Source organism: Nannobrachium achirus, assembly GCF_963921795.1.
Source record: "Nannobrachium achirus genome assembly, chromosome: 2".
Lineage (NCBI taxonomy): Eukaryota > Metazoa > Chordata > Actinopteri > Myctophiformes > Myctophidae > Nannobrachium > Nannobrachium achirus.
This window is the reverse complement of record NC_137811.1, coordinates 22,165,871-22,188,857: the sequence shown is the minus strand read 5'-3', so window position 1 is coordinate 22,188,857 and position 22,987 is coordinate 22,165,871. Positions and strand designations below refer to the sequence as shown.

Genomic DNA, 22,987 nt, shown 5'->3' with positions numbered 1-22,987 from the left:
GAATAAGGCACAGTAAAAGAGTGCGAACAGATACTCCAATCACTTTCATGTACCACACATTCACCATGCAAAAAGAAAAAAAGGATCTGTACAGAGTAGGACGATGTCAATTGCATTATTTGTAACCTAAAATACTGTAGATCAGGGGTCTTCAACGTTTTCAGGCCAAGGACCCCTTAGTTGAGAGAGAGATGAAGCAGGGACCCCCACAACCTTTTCATAGATTCCATATAGTTTCATTGTTTGACAGCACGATCATCATTGTATTTTGGGTTCATGTCAATTTGTGTGTTCAGATATTTAACCACTTGAACCGTCAATACTTAATAAACTTGACCTTTCACTCTGTACTTAGTCTGCTCTTTTCCCCCTCTACACCAAAGCTCTGTGCCGAAAATAGCCGATCTACAAGCTCACAACGATCTGCTATTTTTGGCTAAAGTTCTCAGAATATGGACACTAATAGGGTTCAAGTGGTTAATATAAAAAAGGAGAAAAAATCTTTCTATCACTCAAAGATTTGGAGGACCCCCTAGGGGTCCCGGACCCCCTGTTGAAGACCCCTGCTGTAGATTGTTTACTGTTCCTCTGTCCCAACCACAGATCGAGGGACAATAACACTCAGTTTGTATTCACATCCATCTGTTTGCTTTGACCAAATAAAGTGTGCATTGGAGTTGGTCAGATTTCACTCTCGTAGGTGTGCATGTAGGTCTTGAGGGAGAGGATCTCGGGGTAGCTCCGCGTGGTCCTGCGGTAGAAATCCAGGCCCGTCAGAATCTCCACGTCTCTCACCCGAGCTGTGTGCATCTTCATCAGATCCTCCACCCAGCGGGATTCTTCCTCGGAACTCTGCAAGGGCGTTGGGTGAAAGTTAGCGTTGATTTCAGGGTTCCCACACATTTTCACCAATTAATTTCCAAAACTTTACCAAAACTTTTCCAGAATATTTAACCCAATTTCCAGGACTATATGACAGCAATGCCCAAAGACAGGTAGTGTATGCCAGTGGTTCTTCTCAACCTTTTCAGGCTGTGACCCCTGAAATAATCATATTTTAACTGGGGACCCCCCCACCCTGACGAGCACTAAGAGTTGAGGAATTTTGTATAACAAGCTTCTAACGCGAGGCGTTGTGAGCATGTAGATCTGCTATTTTCACAATTTCTGCCTCTAATATTTGACAATTTGGTCAATGTTTAATTTGTCTTTTTAGAGGTATTAACAAAATCAATAACCGAAGACAATGCATAGCTATTTTTTCCAGGACCTTCCAGGACCCTTGATCAATTCAAAAACTTTTCCAGTACTGGAAAAATATTTTTCTAATTTCAAAATATTTCCAGGAATTTCATGACCGTGGGAACCCTGTGATTTCCTCGACCAAAAAAACAGGTATGACGAAAGCTTTTCGTCAACTAGCTTTTTTCCCTGACGAAAACGAAATAAAAACTAAAAAAACTAGGCTATGATGACTAAAATTAAAACTAAATAGATTGACAATTCCGTCAACAAATGTTATGGTTGGGACTAGTGGAGAAGAAGAGATCCAGTAGAACTACAAGACATCATTTTATGTTTGGTTGCGCTCGGGTGTTGCTCTCTGAAAATAGCAGATCTACAAGCTCACAATGCGTCACGCTGCAACGCGTTGTGAGCTTGTAGATCGGCTATTTTCAGCATGCAACCAAGCGTAAAATCAGCCGTTGCTACGTCATCAAGGCCGACCAAAAGTCATCTGTAATGTGATTTTGTAGACTATAATGTAATTTTATTCAAAAGTCTACCAACTAAATCATAATTTAATGTTAAAATCAACACTGGTAAAGTTGCATTAGTATAAAATGATGGTGCAATACATTGACAACATCTGACGAGTTCAACAAATGGTTTCAGAAAATGCAAAACCACCACACTGACGATAGAAATAAAATAAAAAAGAAATACATAAAATAAAATAAAATAAAAAACAGTGCATTTTGCATCATATGAGTCATCATGCTGCATCATATGCAAAATGCATCATCATTCATGCTGAAATACTAAAATATTTCAAAACACAGATTGAACACAAAAAATAACTCCAAACAACAATAAAATAAGATCTGGTTGTCCCAGAGGTTAAGCCTCTCTCAAAGACCAGGTAAACCCAGAAAAAGTTTCCTCAACTACTATATTATTCAGAGATGTCTGTCTGAGATGCCCCATAACCTATGGCAAGGGGAAATGTCTCTTATTCAAGACATGTTAGCATACGCTGCACACACCCCACAGTACCATAAACAATTTGAATAGAAAACTCACATTGCAGGTCTCCTCATTGTCAGGCCTGTGTGGTAGAATGTAGGCAGAGCTGCTCAGAGGGCCGGCACAGGAGTCAGCAGGCTGGGTGAAGTCCAGGCAGCTGGTCACCACCACAAAGTAATGGCTGGGGATGGGTATCGTACCACTCACATACCTTTAGGAAAGAAACATCTAAAGGTGAGGCATGTCCATAGTTGAAAACATCAGGAGAATGTGGGTAATAGTAGGGGTATGTATGTGTATATAAGCCCAGTACTTGCTCATGGCAATGAATGTAGGCTATTGGAAAGCAATGTTGTAGGATATTCTGAATGTATGCCACTAGATGGCACTAATGTACATGGACTAAACGTACACCATGGGATTATATCGTCGTTGTCGGGTGGAAACCTCGTATCTCCAAGTTTCAAATTTGTATGTTCTTTCGCAAAGTAAAGCCCTGCTTCATCATACAAGGCCGTCGCACAAAAGTAGTGAAAACAGCAGATCTACAAGCACAAAACGCCTCGCAGCGCGAGGCGTTGTGTGCTTGTAGATCGGCTGTTTTCACTAGTTTAAATCATATTTAAAATGATAAATGCAAAACGAACGGTTTTGGACATACAAGGTTTTCACCCGACAGCGACGATATGCTTGTTTTCAGTACCATAGCACAAAACTGATATTCAAATAGGCCTATCCTTGGGAAATTAACATAATATTGTAGCAAAAAGGAAAGTAAATTGACAACATATAAAATGAGAGGGGAGGTAAAACAAACAAGAAGTCATTTCATCTAGCAAGGGGCATATATGATACTCTGACCGTATTTCAGTTTAGATTGAACTATTTTACTGCTTGGATACATTTGCAAAAGAAAAAAGGAAAACTCTTAAAACGTGTTATTTTTCTCTTGAAATTGTGTTACTTTTCTCTTTAAAATGTGTTATTTTCCCATCAAACACAACGAAAAAAATAATAAATGAGGGTTCAGGCTGAGACAAAATCTTGATATTCTTACTGTCTTATCTTGTCAGTGGAGTCCCTGAGTCCATCATAATCATAGTCAAAAATGGGACCAATAATGATATTCACTCCATTTCTCTCACTGGCAAACCTCTTCACCAGAGCCCTCTGTAAGTAACCCCATATCCCTGAAACATAGACAGAAAGAGAGAGACCCAAGTATTATAGGATCATAAAACATGCATTCCTATTGTGCAGATAGATTTGTCAAAGCATATGAAAAGGGATCTTTTTAATAGAAATCTTGTGAATCCCAGGACAAAGGTTATTAAAATGATTTGATTAGATATTAATGTAACCCTATATGTGGCAAAACTGTAGTAACATCCAAAATGTAGTTCATTTACTTTGTTGGAGTGTATAATCACATACAGTATCTAATCCCAAAGAGGATAATCGAATGACAGCTACATTTGACACCACCATCAAACAGACTTACTTTTGAATGCAGGATACATGGGGACCGTGTTAGTGATAAGGACAGCATCATATTTCCCATCCATGGTTGAGGAAAACTCTGTCGACATGGAAAATAAAAAGATTAATTAGGACTAAAGTGCAACAACATCATACTCACAAACACGCTGGACTCAGGGGCGTCAATTGGGTATGGCAGGGGTATGCAGCTGCCATACCCTGGGTCATGGGGGGGGGGGGAATAAAAGTTACTTTTAAATCCATGAATGTCTCTTTGTCTATCTGGGCTGGTTATTATGTTGTTAAATTACAGTAAAATAAAGTGCAACATTTAACAAAATGGTCACTTTAACAAGGTATTATAATTATATTCTCCACACTTGTATTCTCCCCATCTTGACAAAATGGTATATTCCCAGGTTCCGCAGGTCAGCTGCACAGGTGCAATGCATTATTGTTAAACGTTTACTAACATGCCAAGTTTAGCTGCACTTGAACAACCATTCCAGGCTGCCATATCCAGCCCAAGAAATCGTAGAAACGGGGGGGGGAAAATGTACTTCTTAAAATAAATGTATCATGCCTGTAAGGTATGGCAACATGACTGGTGTTTTGCACACGCGCCATACCGTATCTTTTTCTGAACAGACGCCACTGGCTGGACTCAAGACTTTTTTGATTTTTGGGACCCAGACATGTGAATGGATTAAACCTGATAAATAATGCTTACTGTAGACTTATGCAGTAACTTATGTGAGGACTAAATATGAAAGGACTGTCACTGAAAAGATCCATGGAAATATCCTGTTTAACAGTGATTCCCAAACCTTTTAGCTCGAGACCCAAAAGAAAAACGTGATGTTTTCCCATGACCCAAACTAGTGAAAATAGCAGAAGTCTCAAGCTCACAGCGTGTCGCTCCGTGCCACGTTGTGAGCTTGTAGATCGGCTATTTTCACTACTTCTTAAACCTAACACTTTTCTAATTTATGTAATTTCTTAGGTTTTCTTTCATTCATTTATGAAATTCTATTTGAAAATGTTTGAATTTGCATTTAATTTGTGAAGTATTGAGTATTTTGGGCTTCAAATTCAAAAATAGCAAAAAATGTTTCAGGATTCCAATTCAAAAATAGCAAAATAAGCAGATCTACAAGCTCAAAACGCATTGGAGACCTTTGTGTGACAAAGAATGACAAAGCAGGGCAATAATCTACACCAAGGTAAGAGGTTTCTGCCCAGTTTCTGCCATATGCAATGTGGCCCTCTGGAGCGAGTCCCTCTCCATCATCAAAGTTTCCCACCCCTGGTCTAGAGTAGACTTACGTGGTGGGTACATGAAAGCATAGGTGATCTGTTTGTCTGCTCTGTAGTTGGTACAGGACTGGCTGAAGGCTGGAGGTACCCGGAGATCTGGTCTCACACAGTTAGAGAGGGCTTCAGGCAGCGGAGACACTTCTACCTGGGGACCAGTGGTGGAAAAAGAATACCATTTTTACGTAAGTAAAAGTAATGCAATGCAACGAAAGTCTGGAATTCAAAATGTACTTGAGTAAAAGTACTCATTATACAGAATGTCCCATTTCAGGTTTTCAAATGTATAAAGATGTAAAAAAAAGATCTACAAACTCACAATAAGTAGAAGTAAATTGTTTGCATCTCATTTCTCATATACTCGTATTGTAGTTTCCATTCCTGAGGGATAGCTTGGCTTATATCATATTGGTCGTCTATACCGTCCTTTTATCATATTGGTCGTCTATACCGTCCTTAATTCGTGTTGACTTGAAATGTAATTCAACGATATCAGCCCATGGTTGAAATTGATGGCCTAGTACTATAGCATCGCTGTTGTTCTTAACCTTTTAACATAACACTTAGAACAACATAGGAGATCAAACGTACCTGTCTGCTGACCGTGTATGAGGTCCACAGGGGCATGAAGAGAGCTTCACTGTATCCACTGATGTAGTCACCGTGATGGAGGATGAAATATTTGCTACGGTACAGAACAGCAGGTCGACCGTATGGCAGATTTCTGCTATCTGGGAGAGCCGGACCATATAGGAGGATGGAAGAAGAGAATCACATATGTAACAAGACACATTTCTAACCTATAATACTATAATATACAGCAACGTTCTGAGTATAAAGTGAGAATATTAAGGTCAGAAAATGTGATGGGCACCTACATTTTAAATGTGTTCACATGTGTATGTGTATATAGATGTTCCATTCTCTTGACATACGTGTAGGTCAAGATGCTTTTTAGATCTGATCAATGAAATCATATATCCATAACGTCCCCTTATTGTCTGGTTTATATTAATATTACAATAAAATAATACCCAGATAATTTTAGCGTTAACATTTTTAAAACATCACACTTTCACATAACCAAACTGACCATCAATAGCTTGCCTCAGTCGCTGGTTTAGCTCCTCCACTTTGTTCTGTAAGAGACAGAGCCAGAGTGACTCCAGGTTATAGCCTCGCACAAGGGTCACTTTCAAACCTCTCTGGCCCCTACTTTTTACACGCAACTGCAAAAAGATCGGAGATTGAAACAATCTCTTGCCAGAGATCCACATGGGAATCACACACAGTATCCCTGCAGAGGTTAAGCGAATCATTCAGCTGAACACAATGAAATCCTTAGTGTTTAATTTAACTCAAGAGTGGAAAAATGCACCCACTTAAAGGGCTTTGCACACAGACGCGTTCTTTCACACGGACAAAACAGACTATTGCATTTAAAAAAAGAAAACAATGATTCTCTACGACCTCATGCACACCGGCTCCGAATTTGCCGTGCGACAAGTGGCTGCGGCCGTGCGTTCTTTTCTCGATCGAAACCAGTTCGATTCGTGCGTCTTGTCGCATGCGGTAAAAACTCATTGACTCATTTTATGACTCCTTTTCGGATCCGCAGTGTGGATTCCGCACAGCCTTGCACACCAAATCCAATACATGCATTTCTGGTCTACGTTACACTGATAAGAACTAGATGCGTGCGCAGGTCGGTACCAAAATGAGCCAATGAAACCAGCGCTCCCCAAAAGAACAGGTTTGGGGATTGGTGGGAATTGATTACATGATACAGTCACCTGTGCATTTAGTCTCAATGTTTGTAAACAAGAAACAGGTCTATGCGTTTTACTCATACAGCAAACTGAAAAAAAAAAACACAACGGTCCTGTGTGCAAAGGGCTTAAGGGTAATTTATTTTTGCACTTTTAGAGTTAAATAACACTCTGGATTTCGCAGTGCAGGGCTGGGCTCAGTTCACTTTCAACTCAGGCGAATCAAGAACTGCATCTTATTGTATCCATTTAAAAGAATGATTGAGAATGAAAGCTTTGTTATTAGCCAATCATCTGCAAGTGTTACTTAAGCTATACATGGAATTAACTGAAAGTGATGTGATTCCAGCTCTGCCACAGAAAGCAAGGATATGCTGTAAATGAAACAGATAGGGTTATCGCAGCAGTTAGGGATACTGGTTAGAATGCAATATAGCGCCAGGTCTTTTTACAGGTCTACTCAGTAAATCGCAATGTGTACTCAAAAGTACTTTTGTACATTTGAGCACTTTTACTTTGTGTACTTTAAGGACATTTGATGCCAATACTTTCGTACTTTTACTCAAGTACATTTTGAATTCCAGACGTTTACTTTTAACAGAGTATTTCTAAATTGCAGTATTGATAGTTTTACTTAAGTACTAAATGTGAGTACTTTTTCCACCACTGCTTTCATTGTGTTTGTTTGCTTACTTCTTACTGAGCAGACCTTGAAAGACAAAAACATCTGAAAACAGTTTAAAAATATTTCAACTGCATGAGAAGCATCGATTTAACTTCCCATGCAAAGCACTTTTCTGCTTCGGTAGGGCATTCTCATTCTCCAGCATGCATGCGCCTCCAGAGGAGTTTCAGTCAGTAACCACTGGTATTCAAGTGGGCAAATTTACTTCTTGAATGGACACGGAATGAAATTATATCCTCTGGGTATGTGTGCATATGCTGTGTGTTGTGTACGTTAGAAATTGGACACCATGCTAGTTTTATTCTAAGATATACAGTAGTGGTAAATTATTATGTTCAGAGTATCCAGTATAAATTGTCGATTCAGCAAAAGTGCAGCAAATGTTTTACCAGTGATATTCAGTATGACATTACACTACGAAAACTCAACGAAACGTTGCTTGTAAAATGTGAATAAGTTATAGCAATGATTCCAGAAAAGCGGTTGAAGATTGGATGGGTGGATGGAATGTCTTGGAAATAATTCAAATATTGTTATTGTTATTGGTTAGCTACTTACAAAATAATGTTAACAACTACATTAGTTAATGCCAATTCATATTGGAATAATTTAATAGATAACCCATTATAAGTTTAGCTTAGTTAATGTATTTGTTTACAACTACGGTACAGGTACATTAGTTAACACCAGGCTAACCATTAACAAATACATTATCTTCTTTTTATTCCAATATGTGACAATTGTCAAGTGACATTATTGAATGTGCCACACTGTCTTATACTATTATCAAATCCGTATATGGAGCACTACCGCTCAGCATTGCCTAAAATTGTTGTCCATGTATCACTATCAGCTGTTTATAGGAAATTGAGCCCAGGTCTGCCACCAAGTCGCAAGTCGCAACATACCAAAGCCTAAACCGCTTGTGCTTATAATCACGCTCCGCTTCTGTGGCCAACGCGGAAGTACCTCTCGCCTACAACAACTGATATTGTATAGTTATTGAGCGCGACGGAGGCCGTCTGAAGAGAACTTGAGCCGCGAGAGGCACCACGAGCGAGCTAAAGTGAGCAAGTCGCCGTGCCGAACGTTGCAAACAGGTACGTGCACACATTGGATATCAAAGGGGGCTTGAGCCCCTGCCCATTTATCTGTCTGAAAAAGTGCCCTCTCCAGAGCATGAATGCAGTTTTCACTATGGTGAAATAAATGCAAATGCTCTCTTTCCATGCCATACCTGAAGGCAGCATTCAAGAGAATTGCCTTGTCCAAACTCTCCTGAACTTGAATGCAGCATCTTAGGTTGAAATCAAGAAAGGTGTAGAAAAAAACAGACCGTGTGTCAAAAATAGCAGACCTCCAAGCTTGTGAGCTTGGAGGTCGGCTATTTTCGATGTTTTCACCAAAAGGCCCCTTTAGAAATTTCAGCCCCTGGCCTGCCTCTCTAAGATCCTCTTCACGGTTGTGAAGTTCGTTTGAGCGGAATCAGTTTGAGTTGCGTCCTGATCATATAGCGGCGTCCCTGCACAAGGGTACCGGCCAATCCCAGTGCGTCCTTTCACAAGCGGTATTATAGGTTTTGGGACGACGCCACCCAGTGGTCATAGCTGACCTTGTCGTCACAGGTGCAGCCCAGGTCATCGGTTCCCAGGGGACTGGGACCAGAGGGCAGCGGTCTGGACACCTCCTCTGGCATGGTGGGCCTGTAGGTGGGGGTCCTCAGCAGGTGGTTCAGACTGCCGTGGGTCCCGTTGTTGGGGGCCGGCTTCAGACCCAGGAGGTCTTTAAGATTCAGAACGGGTACACGTTATTGTGTGTCATTATTTTATGCTTTAGCTATTGAAAATAGCAGATATACAAGCTCACAGCGCGGCACCGAGTGCCGCGCTGCGAGCTTGTAGATCTTCTATTTTTGAAAAATCGTGAAAATTCGAATTTTTACCCGATTCTATGAGTGTCTTTTGAATCCTTCTAAGGTTTTTTGGACAAACGTATGTTTCTATGTCAGCAATCTGGCCGGCCATCGTCAAAGAAAAGGTCCTTTTCACTTAAAGGTATATTAAGTGATTGTATTTCATTCAAATAAAAATACAATTGGTACATTTTCTATTCATTCTCCTCACTAGAATGTGTGCTGACCATATAAGGACTTCCACCATGAACTGTGTTACGAGCATAGCTAGATTCGGTTTTCAGAGGTGGCCAGCCAGTCCTCGACCAATCAGGGTAGAGTATGGCCGTAGTTATGTTATGATGTTTAGTTATGATGGTCAAATAAAAGTTTTGAGAACCACAGTCGCTCTGAATTAAGAACGTCTGCTAAATGCCTAGATTGTAAACTACTGAACTCATAAAATGCCACAGTCTCGTAGTAAATCAGTATCATACATATCCTGATCTGAAGCTGGAGACTTAGGCCTACCGATATTCAGTGATTGGGTCTAATGATCAAAACGAGAACATTATAATGGTGTAAAAAATCTATAAAAAACTAAACATTTCCACACTGTAAGGGCAGTTAGGGACAAGATGACCCCCAGCCACTTTCATTATCACTGAATACACCTTTAACTGGAGCTCAGTTAGTCTGTTCTTGAGAGACTACTATTCAGTCAGTGGGTCTCAAACCTTTTCATGTGAAGGACCAGTATTTGGCCACGCACCCCCCATCTCAAAATATTTAGTTCCAGGGACCACCCAAAGCAAAATTTGAGTTAGAAATGTTTGCTTTAAAAATACATATATTGAAAGATTTGCACACATTTTCACGACTTTTTTGCGCGGCTGTGAGCTTGTTTATCTGCTATTTTTCACTGGTTAAAGCATTCAATAATTCTAGGCCTAAATGGGTTAAGATGAAGTGAAAGAACATAATATCAGGGTTTCTCAAAGTGGGTGCCGTGACGCCAGTCCAGGGGTGCCTCAGAATACTTTGATACTATTTGGAATGTATCAACATCCCTTCAGTTCGTTTAGTGGTTGGTTCAACCACCTGAGTGGTACTCAGGGGGTTAAACTAACCACACCAAGTACTCTTCACCACAAATAGCTGATCTACAAGCTCACAATGCGTTGGGACGTGGTGTGTGCTTGTAGATAGGATATTTTTGGTGAGTGTTACCCCCAGAATAAGGATGCTGGGGTTCAAGTGGTTAAAGGGATCCCTGGTTAATACAACAAATATGCCTTAATACATTATAATCGTCCTCTATAACTACAATTTAAAATTAAAAACACCTTAAATATTTTATTTCTTCTAGAAATAGCTAATCTTTCACTCAACAGGGGAAATGACCGTCGCAAGTTGATGATGTCATAAATGTCATGTGTGATCTATTTATGGCATGTATGTGCACAAAAAAAACACAAACACATTTGAAATATCGATTTGATGGTCATATTAACCATAGGAAGTATTACGTTTGTTTTTATTTTCACATGTATGCCATAAATTCCATAGGGATAGATCATACTTGACATTTATGACATCATCAACTTGCGACGGGCATTTCTCCTATTGAGTGAAAGATTCGCTATTTCTTGAAGAAATATAAATATAATGTATTAAGGCATATTTGTCTTATTAGCCAGGGATCCCTTACCCTCTAAGGCCCGCATTAAGAAATACTTGAAATAAAAAATTGAAAAAAATCAGATGGTGTTGTAGGAGTCCTATTAAGAGGAAAATGTAATGTTTTTTTCAAAAAAATGTTTTTGTAAGATTTTATAGCCATAAATCAAAAAGCATAAATCATGCTCTAATTTACATATGGGGGATATTTTTCACAATAATAACATATGTACATGTTCTAGACATTCTAATGATCACCAAAAAAAATAGTACAGGCATTTTACTTATGTTTTTGTGAGGTATAGCTTCCATGAAAAAGTGAGATGTTGTTCGTCAAAACTCTGGAATTTCAGCGGGTGTGGCGGGTGTGAATGTCAGCCCCTGTGGGGGGTATTTATATGCAAATATTGTGGCCAATGGCATTGTAATACTAAACAATAGAATCCAATGGTGGTGTTTAGGTGGTAGGGGGAGCTAAAATAAAATGATTTAAACCTTTTTTTGGATAAAATACAAACGTTGTAATATTACAACCGTGGGCCTTAGAGGGTTAAACTCTAGTATACAAGTAATTTTTCGATCTGTCCTACAGGAAACAAATATTGTCTTTCAAGTGTTCCCCGTGACATACATCTTAGAGGGAAAGTAACAATGTAATCCAGGGTTTCCGAAGATGAAAAACGTATTTACAGGGGTGCCCTGAGCCAAACGTGTTTGAGAAATCCCTGATATAAGTTACTCAAAACGTGGAAAAGAGATGCACAGCTCAAATGAACATGATTGAATCAGAAGCTAACACTGTCATTAACCTTTACTTTAATGTAATAATTGAACTCATACATAATGAAACATATCTTACCACACATAACGTTGTAAAGCTCAATGTTTTCAAAGGCAGGAACCTTTGTCTTGAACTTAAATGAAGGTCCATATCCTAAGAACATAGTCTGAAAATGAAAAGATGGCCAATGTGTTCACTGATTCCAGCATTATTGTTTGCATTTAAAACTGTAGTGTGAAGCCTAAATTATGCTTTAGCGAAAAAGGGTCTCAGAAGCACAAGCGTTGTGGAAGTTACCTGCATGCTGCTGATCTTATTGTCGTAGCCATGGTCACCATAACGACACATCCTCTTCCCCTCAGGAACCCTTCTGTACGACAAGGAGAGAAGAGGCCACATCTGATCTCCTATATCATTCTTAACAATGAGTACTGTAGAACAGGGGTTCCCACACCTTTTTGTCTCAGGGCACCCCATAAATATTTTTTAATCCGAGGCACACCTACATTATAATTTTCACTCCCAGCACCTTATATTTATAGCAAATCGTCGTTGTCGGGGGAAACCTTGTATGTCCAAAACCGTTCATTTTCTATTTATCATCTATAAAATGTACTAAACTAGTGAAAACAGCAGATCTACAAGCACACAACGCCTCGCATCGCAAGGTGTGCGACATTCTTGTATGATGAAGCAGGGCTTTGCTTTACCAAAAGACCTACACATTTGAATCTTGGAGATACGAGGTTTCTGCCCGATAGTGACGATATCTTAGTGATTATGTTGCGAGGAAAACATTGAGATTATAGCCATTTTGGTTAGAACTGACTCAAAATAACTTGCTTCAAGTTTAAAATGATACTAAATATGTTTTCAAGTGTCCAAATAAATTCCAAATATTATCAAATTATCTCGCAGCACCCCTGGACTGCCGTCTCGGCACCCCAGGGTACCCCGTCACCCACTTTGAAAACCCCTGCTGTAGAAGATCTGTGAGCAGATCTACACTACCGTAATTTCATCGTCACATTTAAACCTGTGTCGGTAAGGTGTTCTAACCACTTGAAGATGTAAAATAACTGAATTTAGCTTAAACAGTTGGAGAACAGCATGTCAGTCATTGATGACATATCTATGGCATAATATATGACTCCATGATATCCAAACCACTTTGACTTCTGTGATCAAATTTAAGTGAAAAGTATCAAACATAATTTAAAACATAATAATAATAATAGTGGAGGTACTTCTGTAGCACTGAGTGAGAGGTCCAGTGAAGTATTAGCTCTGCCTCTGACAGACAAACAGACCAACCTTTGCAGAGCCACACCATAAAAAGACACTTGTAGTTATGACATGGTATGGGAAGAAGGTATGCCATGGAAGGTATCTATGGAATCATTTTAAAGGTTTGGTATTTAATGCTGTTAATCTCTGGTATTTTGCAGGAATTCACTTTCCTTCGGCCCTCAGGCCAAGACAACCATGCCTTCACATAACTCCTGCCACAGTTCTCTAATTGAAAAACATGCACATTTTATTAAGTGTCCATTAAAACACTACTTCCAGTGATGCACGTTTAGTGTGTGTGCGTGTGTCCATGCATGCGTGCACACCAGTGGAAATGCATATGCATATGCGTGTGTGTGTGTGCGTGCGTGTGTGTGCACACACGTGCGCATGTGTGTGTGCGTGTGTGTGGGTGTGTGTGTGGGTGGGTGGGTGGGTGTGTGAGTGCCCAGGGGGTGAAGCCACAAGCATGTAGACTATGTAAATCACTAGCTGACGAAGGAACGTAGACTTGGACAGGACAGGTTTTTCATTTGCTGTGAATATTCAGTTGGATTGGGATCTACGTAGACATTCACCATTGCACGTCTGTCTGAGTCAGTGTGTGTGTGTGTGTGTGTGTGTGTGTGTGTGTGTGTGTGTGTGTGCGCGTGTGCGCGTGTGTGTGTGTGTGTGTGTGTGTGTGTGTGTGAATCCTCTTAACATTCAACTTGTAGCAGTAGCGACTAGCCTATCTGTATCTCACTTACATTTAAACCTCAAAGATGTCTTTCATTCAATAATCCCCTTTCTGTCTGTGTTTGTGTTTCTGCTGGCATGTGGCTCTCCCACAGTTTATCAAGCCAAACAACCCTTAACAACCCCAGTGAGGGAGGAAGAGCTTGCTCTTTGTATCAATGAACACACACTCAGATGCATTTCTTTCAATACAAGTAACACGCCCAAACGGTGAGAAGCAAGCTCGTGCTGAAACAACAGAGCGTCTGGCACCGCACAGAGACAGACACACAGAGACGCGCACACACACACACACACACACACACATGCGTAGCATTTTATGTGAGAGACAATCAGCGAAGCGTCACAGACCCATGTGTTACTTAGCGTGACACACTCACACACTCACTCACTCACTCACTGACGGACATGAGGTGTACGTTTTCATACTAACAATAAAACACCCAGCATCACTCTCACTCTCTCACTCTCACACACACACACACACACACACACACACACACACACACACACACACACACACACACACACACACACACACACACACACACACACACACACACACACTCAGACACTGTAGGTTTGTACATATACTAACCATGTGTTTAACATGTTTATACCTACCTAGATTGATGAAATAGCTGAAGTGTTAAAAAAAAATACAATTTATAAAACCATATAAAAGAAAGATTTCTGTTCTAATAAATCCTCCAAAATGTCAAACTGCAACCACTGGACTCCCTGTTTGGATGATGATGTCACTGTACCTGGCAACCTGCCACTTCCTCTCAACCAACAGGTGAATGTCTTCGATGCGTCGGTTGTTGGCGTAGTGCAGTCTCTTTGGCAGGTGCTGCTTCAGGTATGGTTTAAAATGCTGCTCTGCTCTCCTACACTGGAACATAAAATACACATAAATAAATAAACAAATTGAGTTTGTCATCTTTCACTGGAAATCATACATTTATCTGGGGGGTCATAACAAAGTAAATGTCCTTACTAGGGATGGGATGATAAGCAATATTATCGTTAATAGTGATAAAAAACACTCACATTAATCGTATCATGGAGATTTAATTTATCGTGATATGGTCCTCTGTCCAGCACTGGGTTTAATTCACCTTTTATTTGCCAAGCTGCATATCCGGTACCAAATTAAACCCTCAAAAAGGTACTTATTGCGACCGTCAGGGAGCAGCTTACTATGAAAACCTCCACCGGCCGTCCGTCGGTCGGTCGGTCGGTCGGTCGGTCGGTCGGTCGGTCACACTTCACACGTCACACCTTTGCCCTGCTCATATCTCCGCATCAGTATATAGGGCTTGTTTGTTTATTGTATGACATCACGCCACATCATCAGCTGTGGACTCTGTGATGTCATCGTATCGCATCAGTATATAGGGCTTGTTTGTTTATTGTATCTCCATATATGGCCATCTCCGTATATGGAGATATAAGTCGTCCATGCCCAAGTATGGGCTGGTGAGGTCAGACTTTGTGTGATGCGTAGGTTATCTCCATATATGGAGATTCAACATTCCAGGTGTAACTATGGCTACCCGTATGACGTGAGAGGTGGAGGTTGTGATATTTGTGGAGATAAGCGACCAACGGTCGCTTATCTCCCGATTAGGGAGTCTTACTGGTAATATACCGGTACGTACTTGATACAGTCTTTTTTTCCCACTTTAAATCAAATGTTGCGACGCGTTATGAGCTTGTAGATCAGCTATTTTTTGGCAAATGTTCCGCCCTAGGATAATGGATTTTGATTATCGCGATAATATCGTAAATCGCGATTTCTTTTGTCACAATAATCGTGATATGACATTTTCATATCGTCCCATCCCTAATGACACACACCCGAAATGACTCAAATAAACAATATGAATATTGTCGAATATTACACATATTACACAGATTATTCGTATTCTTTTTTTATTTATTTTGTTCAGATTTCATGCTGCTTTTTATGCTATGTGTACTGTATGTATCTTAGATTTATTTCCCCCCTCCTTGCAACGGAATGATGGAGCCTTCACAAAAACAAAAACACCCACTGATTTAGACCTTTTAACCTGTGATAATCTGATTCTGATACGGTCATTTTGTTCTCTAGAAATCAGTGTCCATGTTAAATTATGAAAATGTGATGGGAAAATAATGTGCCTGTTGTTGCAGTTGTGAGTTCCAGTCATTCAAGTAATACAAGTTTCATTTTACTTTTTATCCATGCACCACAGTTCTGTCAGTGCGTGCCTTTAAAAAATATATAACAATATACACCAGTAAGACTCCCTAATCTGGAGATAAGCGACCGTAGGTCACTTATCTCCACAAATAGGGCAAACATTTTTTCTTCCAAAAACTTCCTGATCCATGTTGATGAGATGAGTGTAGACATACTGTGTAGTGATTTTCGTGATTTGAGGGCCAAAACTGTAGGAGCAGTGGCCAAAAATGTGTTTTAAAAATCGGCCTGTAGGTGGCGCTAGAAGAGGGCCATGTGAGAAATGAGGGGTGGGGTGTCCGCGTTGCCTTGGCGGACAAATAGGTACTGGCCCCGGCTCTCCCGGACGCTCCTAGCCAGAGTTACGGCATTTTATGTGAGCTGCAGTGGCAGGGGGTCCTCCACTGGGGGCGCCACCACTTTTGCATCCGTTCTGGAGCACCAGGAGTGGGTGGTCCCCAGGAATTCCCCGTGAGCAGCTCCGTTGGGGTGGTCATTTGGTAATTTTTGCACATGTGCTCATTTTTTACACTTGGGGGTCCCCCAGGGAGCTGGGGGTCCCTGGAGCTCCGGGGGTCCTTGGAGGTTGTAGTTTGGCAGGTAAGGAGTGTGTGTGCAAAATCTGGCATGGATCGGGGCAACGGTTGCGTAGATATGAGCAGGGCAAAAGTGTGACGTGTGACGTGTGACGTGTGTGACGGACAGACGGACACCTCGAGCAGCTTTCTGTAGTAAGTGCGACCTCCGGTCGCAATTATTACTTACTGTTAGATTTCCAACAACAGCTTTTGGGTCATCTGAAAAAGAAATGAATAGATAAATAAAGATAGGTGTGTGTTAAAATTAGCAAAATATTGGTGTTAACAGTTAACCTGGAAATGCAACTATTAAAGTTTCATACCGTTTGTGATGAATAGATTAGGTGGACAAACTACAACAGTCAAGGACACACACACATGTTGCATCCAGAGCAATGCTCACACAGGGAGAGTCCTGAAAGTGAGTGACAGCTGGTGCGTCACTCAGGGACGTGCTGGCCATTGGGAAAAGCGGGACAACTCCCGAACGGCCGGTCCATTCCCGTCCGGTCCAGGCCGGCCATTAAACTGTATGGCTGAAATGGCTAATCTTTGAGTAGCAGCAGCGCTATAGAGAGAAGTAGCAGCAGCCCACAGAGCCATCACATTGGCCCCACTGGCTTGTCTATCATTTGAATATCAGCCCACAACTCGCTAGCTTCCTTGACTACTCCTAGATGGTCTACATACAACATCATTATCATTAGACTCTCTTTATACCAGAAACATATGAGACCTAAAATCACAGTAACCGTTCATCGGTTAGTAATTGGGGCCTCGCGGCGCGTCCGGAAGGCGAAAAAATCTGCCGCGCGGCCATGCAATGAGGGCCTCTTCCAACTCCTTTTCCCGGGCTGAATCAGGGGACCATAACGTCCTGGTTATTGGGACAGAATGCGCTGCGTTTTTTATAATCCGCTGGTTGCAAAAAAAACCCCAAAAAAACAGTCGGTCGGCCGCAGTGTTTCTACCGGTACATTGCAGTATTGATACTTTTACAAAAATGTCTTACATTTAGGAGTACTTTTTCTACCACTGCCACCGCCACCCTCCTGTCTTACATTTAGGAGTACTTTTTCTACCACTGCCACCGTCACCCTCCTGTCTTACATTTAGGAGTACTTTTTCTACCACTGCCACCGTCACCCCTCCTGTCTTACATTTAGGAGTACTTTTTCTACCACTGCCACCGCCACCCCTCCTGTCTTACATTTAGGAGTACTTTTTCTACCACTGCCACCGCCACCCCTCCTGTCTTACATTTAGGAGTACTTTTTCTACCACTGCCACCGTCACCCTCCTGTCTTACATTTAGGAGTACTTTTTCTACCACTGCCACCGTCACCCTCCTGTCTTACATTTAGGAGTACTTTTTCTACCACTGCCACCGTCACCCTCCTGTCTTACATTTAGGAGTACTTTTTCTACCACTGCCACCGCCACCCCTCCTGTCTTACATTTAGGGTTGTTGTGATATCTGGAACGTATCCTGCCCAGAGGCCCCGGGATGAGGATGATGTCATCAACGTTGGACATGTAGTTACTGAGGAACTCTGTCCTTTCATTGCTGATCTCCTCCATGCCTAAAGGTATGAAGGAAGAAGAGTGAGTGTGTGTGTGTGTGTGTGTGTGTGTGTGTGTGTGTGTGTGTGTGTGTGTGTGTGTGTGTGTGTGTGTGTGTGAAATAGGGCATTCACCAAATATTCGAATATTCAAATATCAAAGTCACTATTCGCCGTTATTCAAGTCGAATATTCGCTTATTATTATATATTTTTTTTTATAGTTTTCTCTTTAAAATATATATAGTTTATAAAGCTTGGCTAGATAGGAAGTCATAAGAATGCATTTACGATTTACGATTCTCGGACGGCACTGAGTCGGCTCAAGCAGACTTCGCAACGCACAATGCCCCTGGTGGATGAATTTGTTAATGCTCTATACGAGGGGTTCTCAAACCTTTTTAGGCTGTGATCCCCAAAATAAATTCTTTATACAGTAGTGTATGTAACCATAGACATAGTTCAGGAGACGATCACTTGGGTTAAGATATACTTTATTGACCAGAATGAAGCAGAAAGCAAGCATCACACAACATGGCATATTGAGCACCCTACTATAGAGACAGCATAGAATCTAAGCCTATATCTAAGCGCATAGTATTGGCAGCCTACCTTAGCTCTACTATAAGACAGCATAGAATCTATAGCCTAAGTTAGCATGGTTTGGCATGGGGTTCTGCCTCGGGCCATGGCTCGCTGAACCCACGATCCTCATGTTACCATGAGCATCGAGGGCATAATCTAATTACAGCGAGCCCTGGCCCGATACCCCCCGAGGGGGATCTAAGGCAGAACCTGAAGGTGGCGCTGGGGTGGTGGCGGGGCAGTGCTATGCAACAAGACTGAGTCCCACCATCTGACTTCCTTAAGAACTATGGGTAAGGGGGGGGGCAGGACCTAGTGACCCACCCCCCTCCGCGCGCGCGCTCCCTTGGGACCGCCCCCTGAACTCGCTTTGATCCTTACGAATCGTCGCACTATTTCAGGAGACGATCACTTGGGTTAAGATATACTTTATTGACCAGAATGAAGCAGAAAGCAAGCATCACACAACATGGCATATTGAGCACCCTACTATAGAGACAGCATAGAATCTAAGCCTATATCTAAGCGCATAGTATTGGCAGCCTACCTTAGCTCTACTATAAGACAGCATAGAATCTATAGCCTAAGTTAGCATGGTTTGGCATGGGGTTCTGCCTCGGGCCATGGCTCGCTGAACCCACGATCCTCATGTTACCATGAGCATCGAGGGCATAATCTAATTACAGCGAGCCCTGGCCCGATACCCCCAAAACTACAAACCCCCAAAGCACGCCAAAATCTCAGAATCCCATGCCAGTGCTAGCCAACTGCGAGGAAGGCAGCTCTGCTGTGACTCTAGTGATTAAGTTATCATAACTGCGGGCAAACTATGAACTGCCTTTCCTGCTAACGCAAAAATAATAATTAAGCATATTAGCATCTGGCAGAGCGAATATTACTAAGGCAAAATACTAAGCAATGATATTGGCAGCTTGCCAAAACGCTATAAGTACTGCTAAAGCAATTTAATAATTAAGAATGTTAGCAGCTGCAGACCGAACCATCGGTGAGGAAGGTGGTACTGCTGACTATAACTATATACTGCAATCTGACTGAAGCCATACTAAAACACCCTAGAGAAAAGCGGGAGCAGCAACATGGACGTATATATATATAGACAGCAGAACCAAAAGCAGCGATGAAACCTTTAATTCATATAACTACAGCGTCATACAGCTTCACATCCTACCTAACTAACACCCCAGCAACCACCTAGCTTTTGCATGATAGAATTTATAACTCGCAGCGATGCAAAATAAAACCCTATGGAACAACCCTGCTAATAGTGCCTGCAGCACTATTAACATCAGCAGCTGAAGCGTTAACTGAAACGCGTCCAACTCCAGCTTGGAACCATTACGCTTCGGTCAGTCCTGTGTTGTGTGTGCTTGATAGCTTGGCGTGCAGGATCTTGAGTTAGCTGAGGGCACCAGAAGTGCTGGTGGTGTGGCTGCTCCGATCCGGAGAGAATGCAGAGTGAAGAGGGGCGGGCCGCAAATCTGGCAGCTCTCTCCGGGGGTCGTGTGACGAGGACGTCGGGCAGACGGCCCGGTGTTCAGCATGGACATGAAAGGACAGAAGGGAGAGTTAGTTCTGCGACTGACACTGGTGTACCTTCCCTACTTAAACTGCGAGCTGCAATCTTCAGAGCCATGTGCTAGTCGCATCTTAAGCCTGGCCTTGGTGACCGCATGTGCTTGCCGCAGAAATTACAATCTTAGCTTTAGCTGACCATAACAATGAAACCACGCCTAAGGACGCTGACTTTTAGGAAAACAGAGAAATTTTCGCAGCCCACGGAGCGCTCTGCTGCAGAGTCTGCTGCTGCACATATGAGAATCTCCACGAGATACCCGTCTTGACCTTTAAAGGCAAGCTATGCAAGCCTAGAGAGCGGCTAAAGCCCAACATCCAGTACAAGTAAGACGCTGCCATGTAACTATGGTTGCCTATTATTAGCAAGCTTAGAGAGCGGCTGAACGCTCACAGAATCGAACAAGCGAATGCGTTGCTATTTACCTGCTAGAGTGTGGCTCCTCAGGGCATCTGGCTGAGCCCGAGGGCGCCCGGAGCGCCGCCGCTGAAGCTGCTCCGCGCCCGGGGCACCGCTGCCGAAACTGCTCCGCTCCGCAGGGAATGCGGTGTGTAGAGAGATGGCGCGACGCCTTCACTCTGGCCCTCCTCCCTCAGTCTCGCGGCGAACCAGCATGCGTCATGGAACAGAGGGTCGTTGGGGCAGACATCGGGCGGACAGCCAGGTGTTTCAGCATGGAAATACAAGACGAAAAAGTGAGTTAGTTCTGCTGCAGAGTTTGCTGATGCACACATAAGAAACTCTACAACCCATCTCTTGACTTTTAAAGTCAAACCATACCAAAACGTGGCCCAACCGATATGCGTAAATTCCCCAGCTTAGAGCGACTGCACCCTGACAGAACTTGACAAGCAAATGCGCTGCTATTTACCTGCTAGAGTCTGGCTCCGCCGTGCTTCCAGGGCAGCCGTCGCTGGCGAGAAAACTGGCTCCCGCCGTTGGCGCTAGAACTGGCGTTCCTTTGCGGCGTGACGGCGGTGTCGGTGTGCCGCTCCCCCCGGAAGATGAGCCTGTGCCCTACGTGCCTCCGTCGTGGGCTCGCGGGCCGCCGGGAAGTCAGGAGGCTGGCGGGCCGGCTGTCCCAAGGCAGCAGCGGAAGCAGCTGTGGCCGTCGCAGCGATACCCTCCGTGGTGCCGACCGACTCCCGACTGGACTCCCAGCCGCACACAGCATTAGACGAAGCTAGAAACATAACCTTCAAGACATGATTAGTGGAACCTGCAGCTAAAGCTGCCATGATAACCTGCTGTCCTAGCCGTGGGCCTGCAGCCGCGCCGGCCTGAAGCTGGAATAATAGACAGGATGAATAGCAACCAGCAAGTATTAGCTTTAGCATGAGCTGAAGGAAAACAGTACTGAAGCCAAGTGCAGCGGCTACGGAAACACCACTAGAACATACGGTGTGCTATGTGACCCAGTACTATAACCTTAGTTTGCAACAAATATTTGAGTTAAAACCCTTTAACTTCTGAAACACTGGTAGCAGCTTAACATGCAGTAGAAACACCCCGCAGCTGCCGTGCGACGCTGCAAAGACGACCTGCTGTAGCTGTCGCTATGCGTCGGCTTTAGCCCGAAGCTGAAAGATAGACCTGATGTTAGGGTTAGGAAACCTGAAAAATAAACATGATTTTAGGTTAGGAACCTGAAGTTAAAACGTAGACCTGGTGTTAGCCGCGCCCTTATAGCCGCCGCAGCGAGACGCTGCGGCGTACTGGAGCAGTAATGACAACATGTTAGCAGAAAACACTCAACACCCTGGTAACAGCTTGACATGCAGTAGAAACAATAACTTGCTGGTTTTTATAGCATTTAGTATAGCAGTACCGCTGACAACTTAGAACTTATCAACTAAAAGCCTACGATGCGAGGAAAAGCTACAGCTGATGGATGCTGAAACTGAAAGAGAATGTTTAGCTGGATGGGAGGGAGGGAGGGTGGTCTATCGAGCATTTAGAGTAGACTACGATTCCCTGCATGCACTAGCGAGTTCAACTGGTGACGTCAGGACAGACAGGCACGACTGTGTTAGCGGAAGCAAAACAAGTTCGCACGTAAACTGTATAGCCTGCGGGTTTTCCTCCTCCCAGGAGCTCACACGGAAAACATCCTTAATAGGCTTCTCAAAGAGAGGCGAATACTGTTTTTAATAGTTCCTCCCGCGAGGGCTTCTATGCCACGATAATTGGCAGCAGCCCTACTATGGTCCAAGAAGCGACAGGAACCATTTGGTAGCTGCTAAGGTTTAGCAACTAGCACCTCATAAGCAGCAGCTGTTAAGACGGCCAGACAGTGCAAAAAGAGGAAAACATACACATAACCCGAGGCGAGGCAGAAGCAATATAGGCCCCATACTAACTAGATTAAGCACGCTGCGGGCGAAGCTTGCTACTAGCACGACGCCGAGGCTTGGCATGATAGAGAACTACATTTCCCACACGCAGCGCTTAGTATTTGCTGCCGAACGTCATGCCGTAAATCACCGCTTGACGTGACTCGGCTAGCTCAGGAGCTAGGTGAACTCTGCCGTTTACAGACACCTGCAACCTACAAACTGAATCCTC

The 22,987-nt window shown here is 42.8% G+C and overlaps 1 protein-coding gene across 1 annotated transcript in view; it reads right to left on the bottom strand.

Annotated features, from left to right (window-relative positions):
- Positions 1–681: 681 nt before the first annotated feature.
- The window catches only part of enpp2 (ectonucleotide pyrophosphatase/phosphodiesterase 2), a gene marked incomplete at both ends in the record, with an annotated part of 54,332 nt that continues 32,026 nt past the window's right edge, over positions 682–22,987 (bottom strand). The window contains 13 exons of the mRNA XM_080740614.1: positions 682–852; positions 2,305–2,458; positions 3,305–3,437; positions 3,749–3,826; positions 5,053–5,188; positions 5,632–5,771; positions 6,134–6,269; positions 9,107–9,276; positions 11,925–12,012; positions 12,144–12,216; positions 14,642–14,769; positions 16,870–16,901; positions 18,140–18,265. Coding sequence (XP_080596740.1) covers positions 682–852; positions 2,305–2,458; positions 3,305–3,437; positions 3,749–3,826; positions 5,053–5,188; positions 5,632–5,771; positions 6,134–6,269; positions 9,107–9,276; positions 11,925–12,012; positions 12,144–12,216; positions 14,642–14,769; positions 16,870–16,901; positions 18,140–18,265 — 1,565 coding nt within the window. The remainder of the gene's footprint in view (positions 853–2,304; positions 2,459–3,304; positions 3,438–3,748; positions 3,827–5,052; positions 5,189–5,631; positions 5,772–6,133; positions 6,270–9,106; positions 9,277–11,924; positions 12,013–12,143; positions 12,217–14,641; positions 14,770–16,869; positions 16,902–18,139; positions 18,266–22,987) is intronic.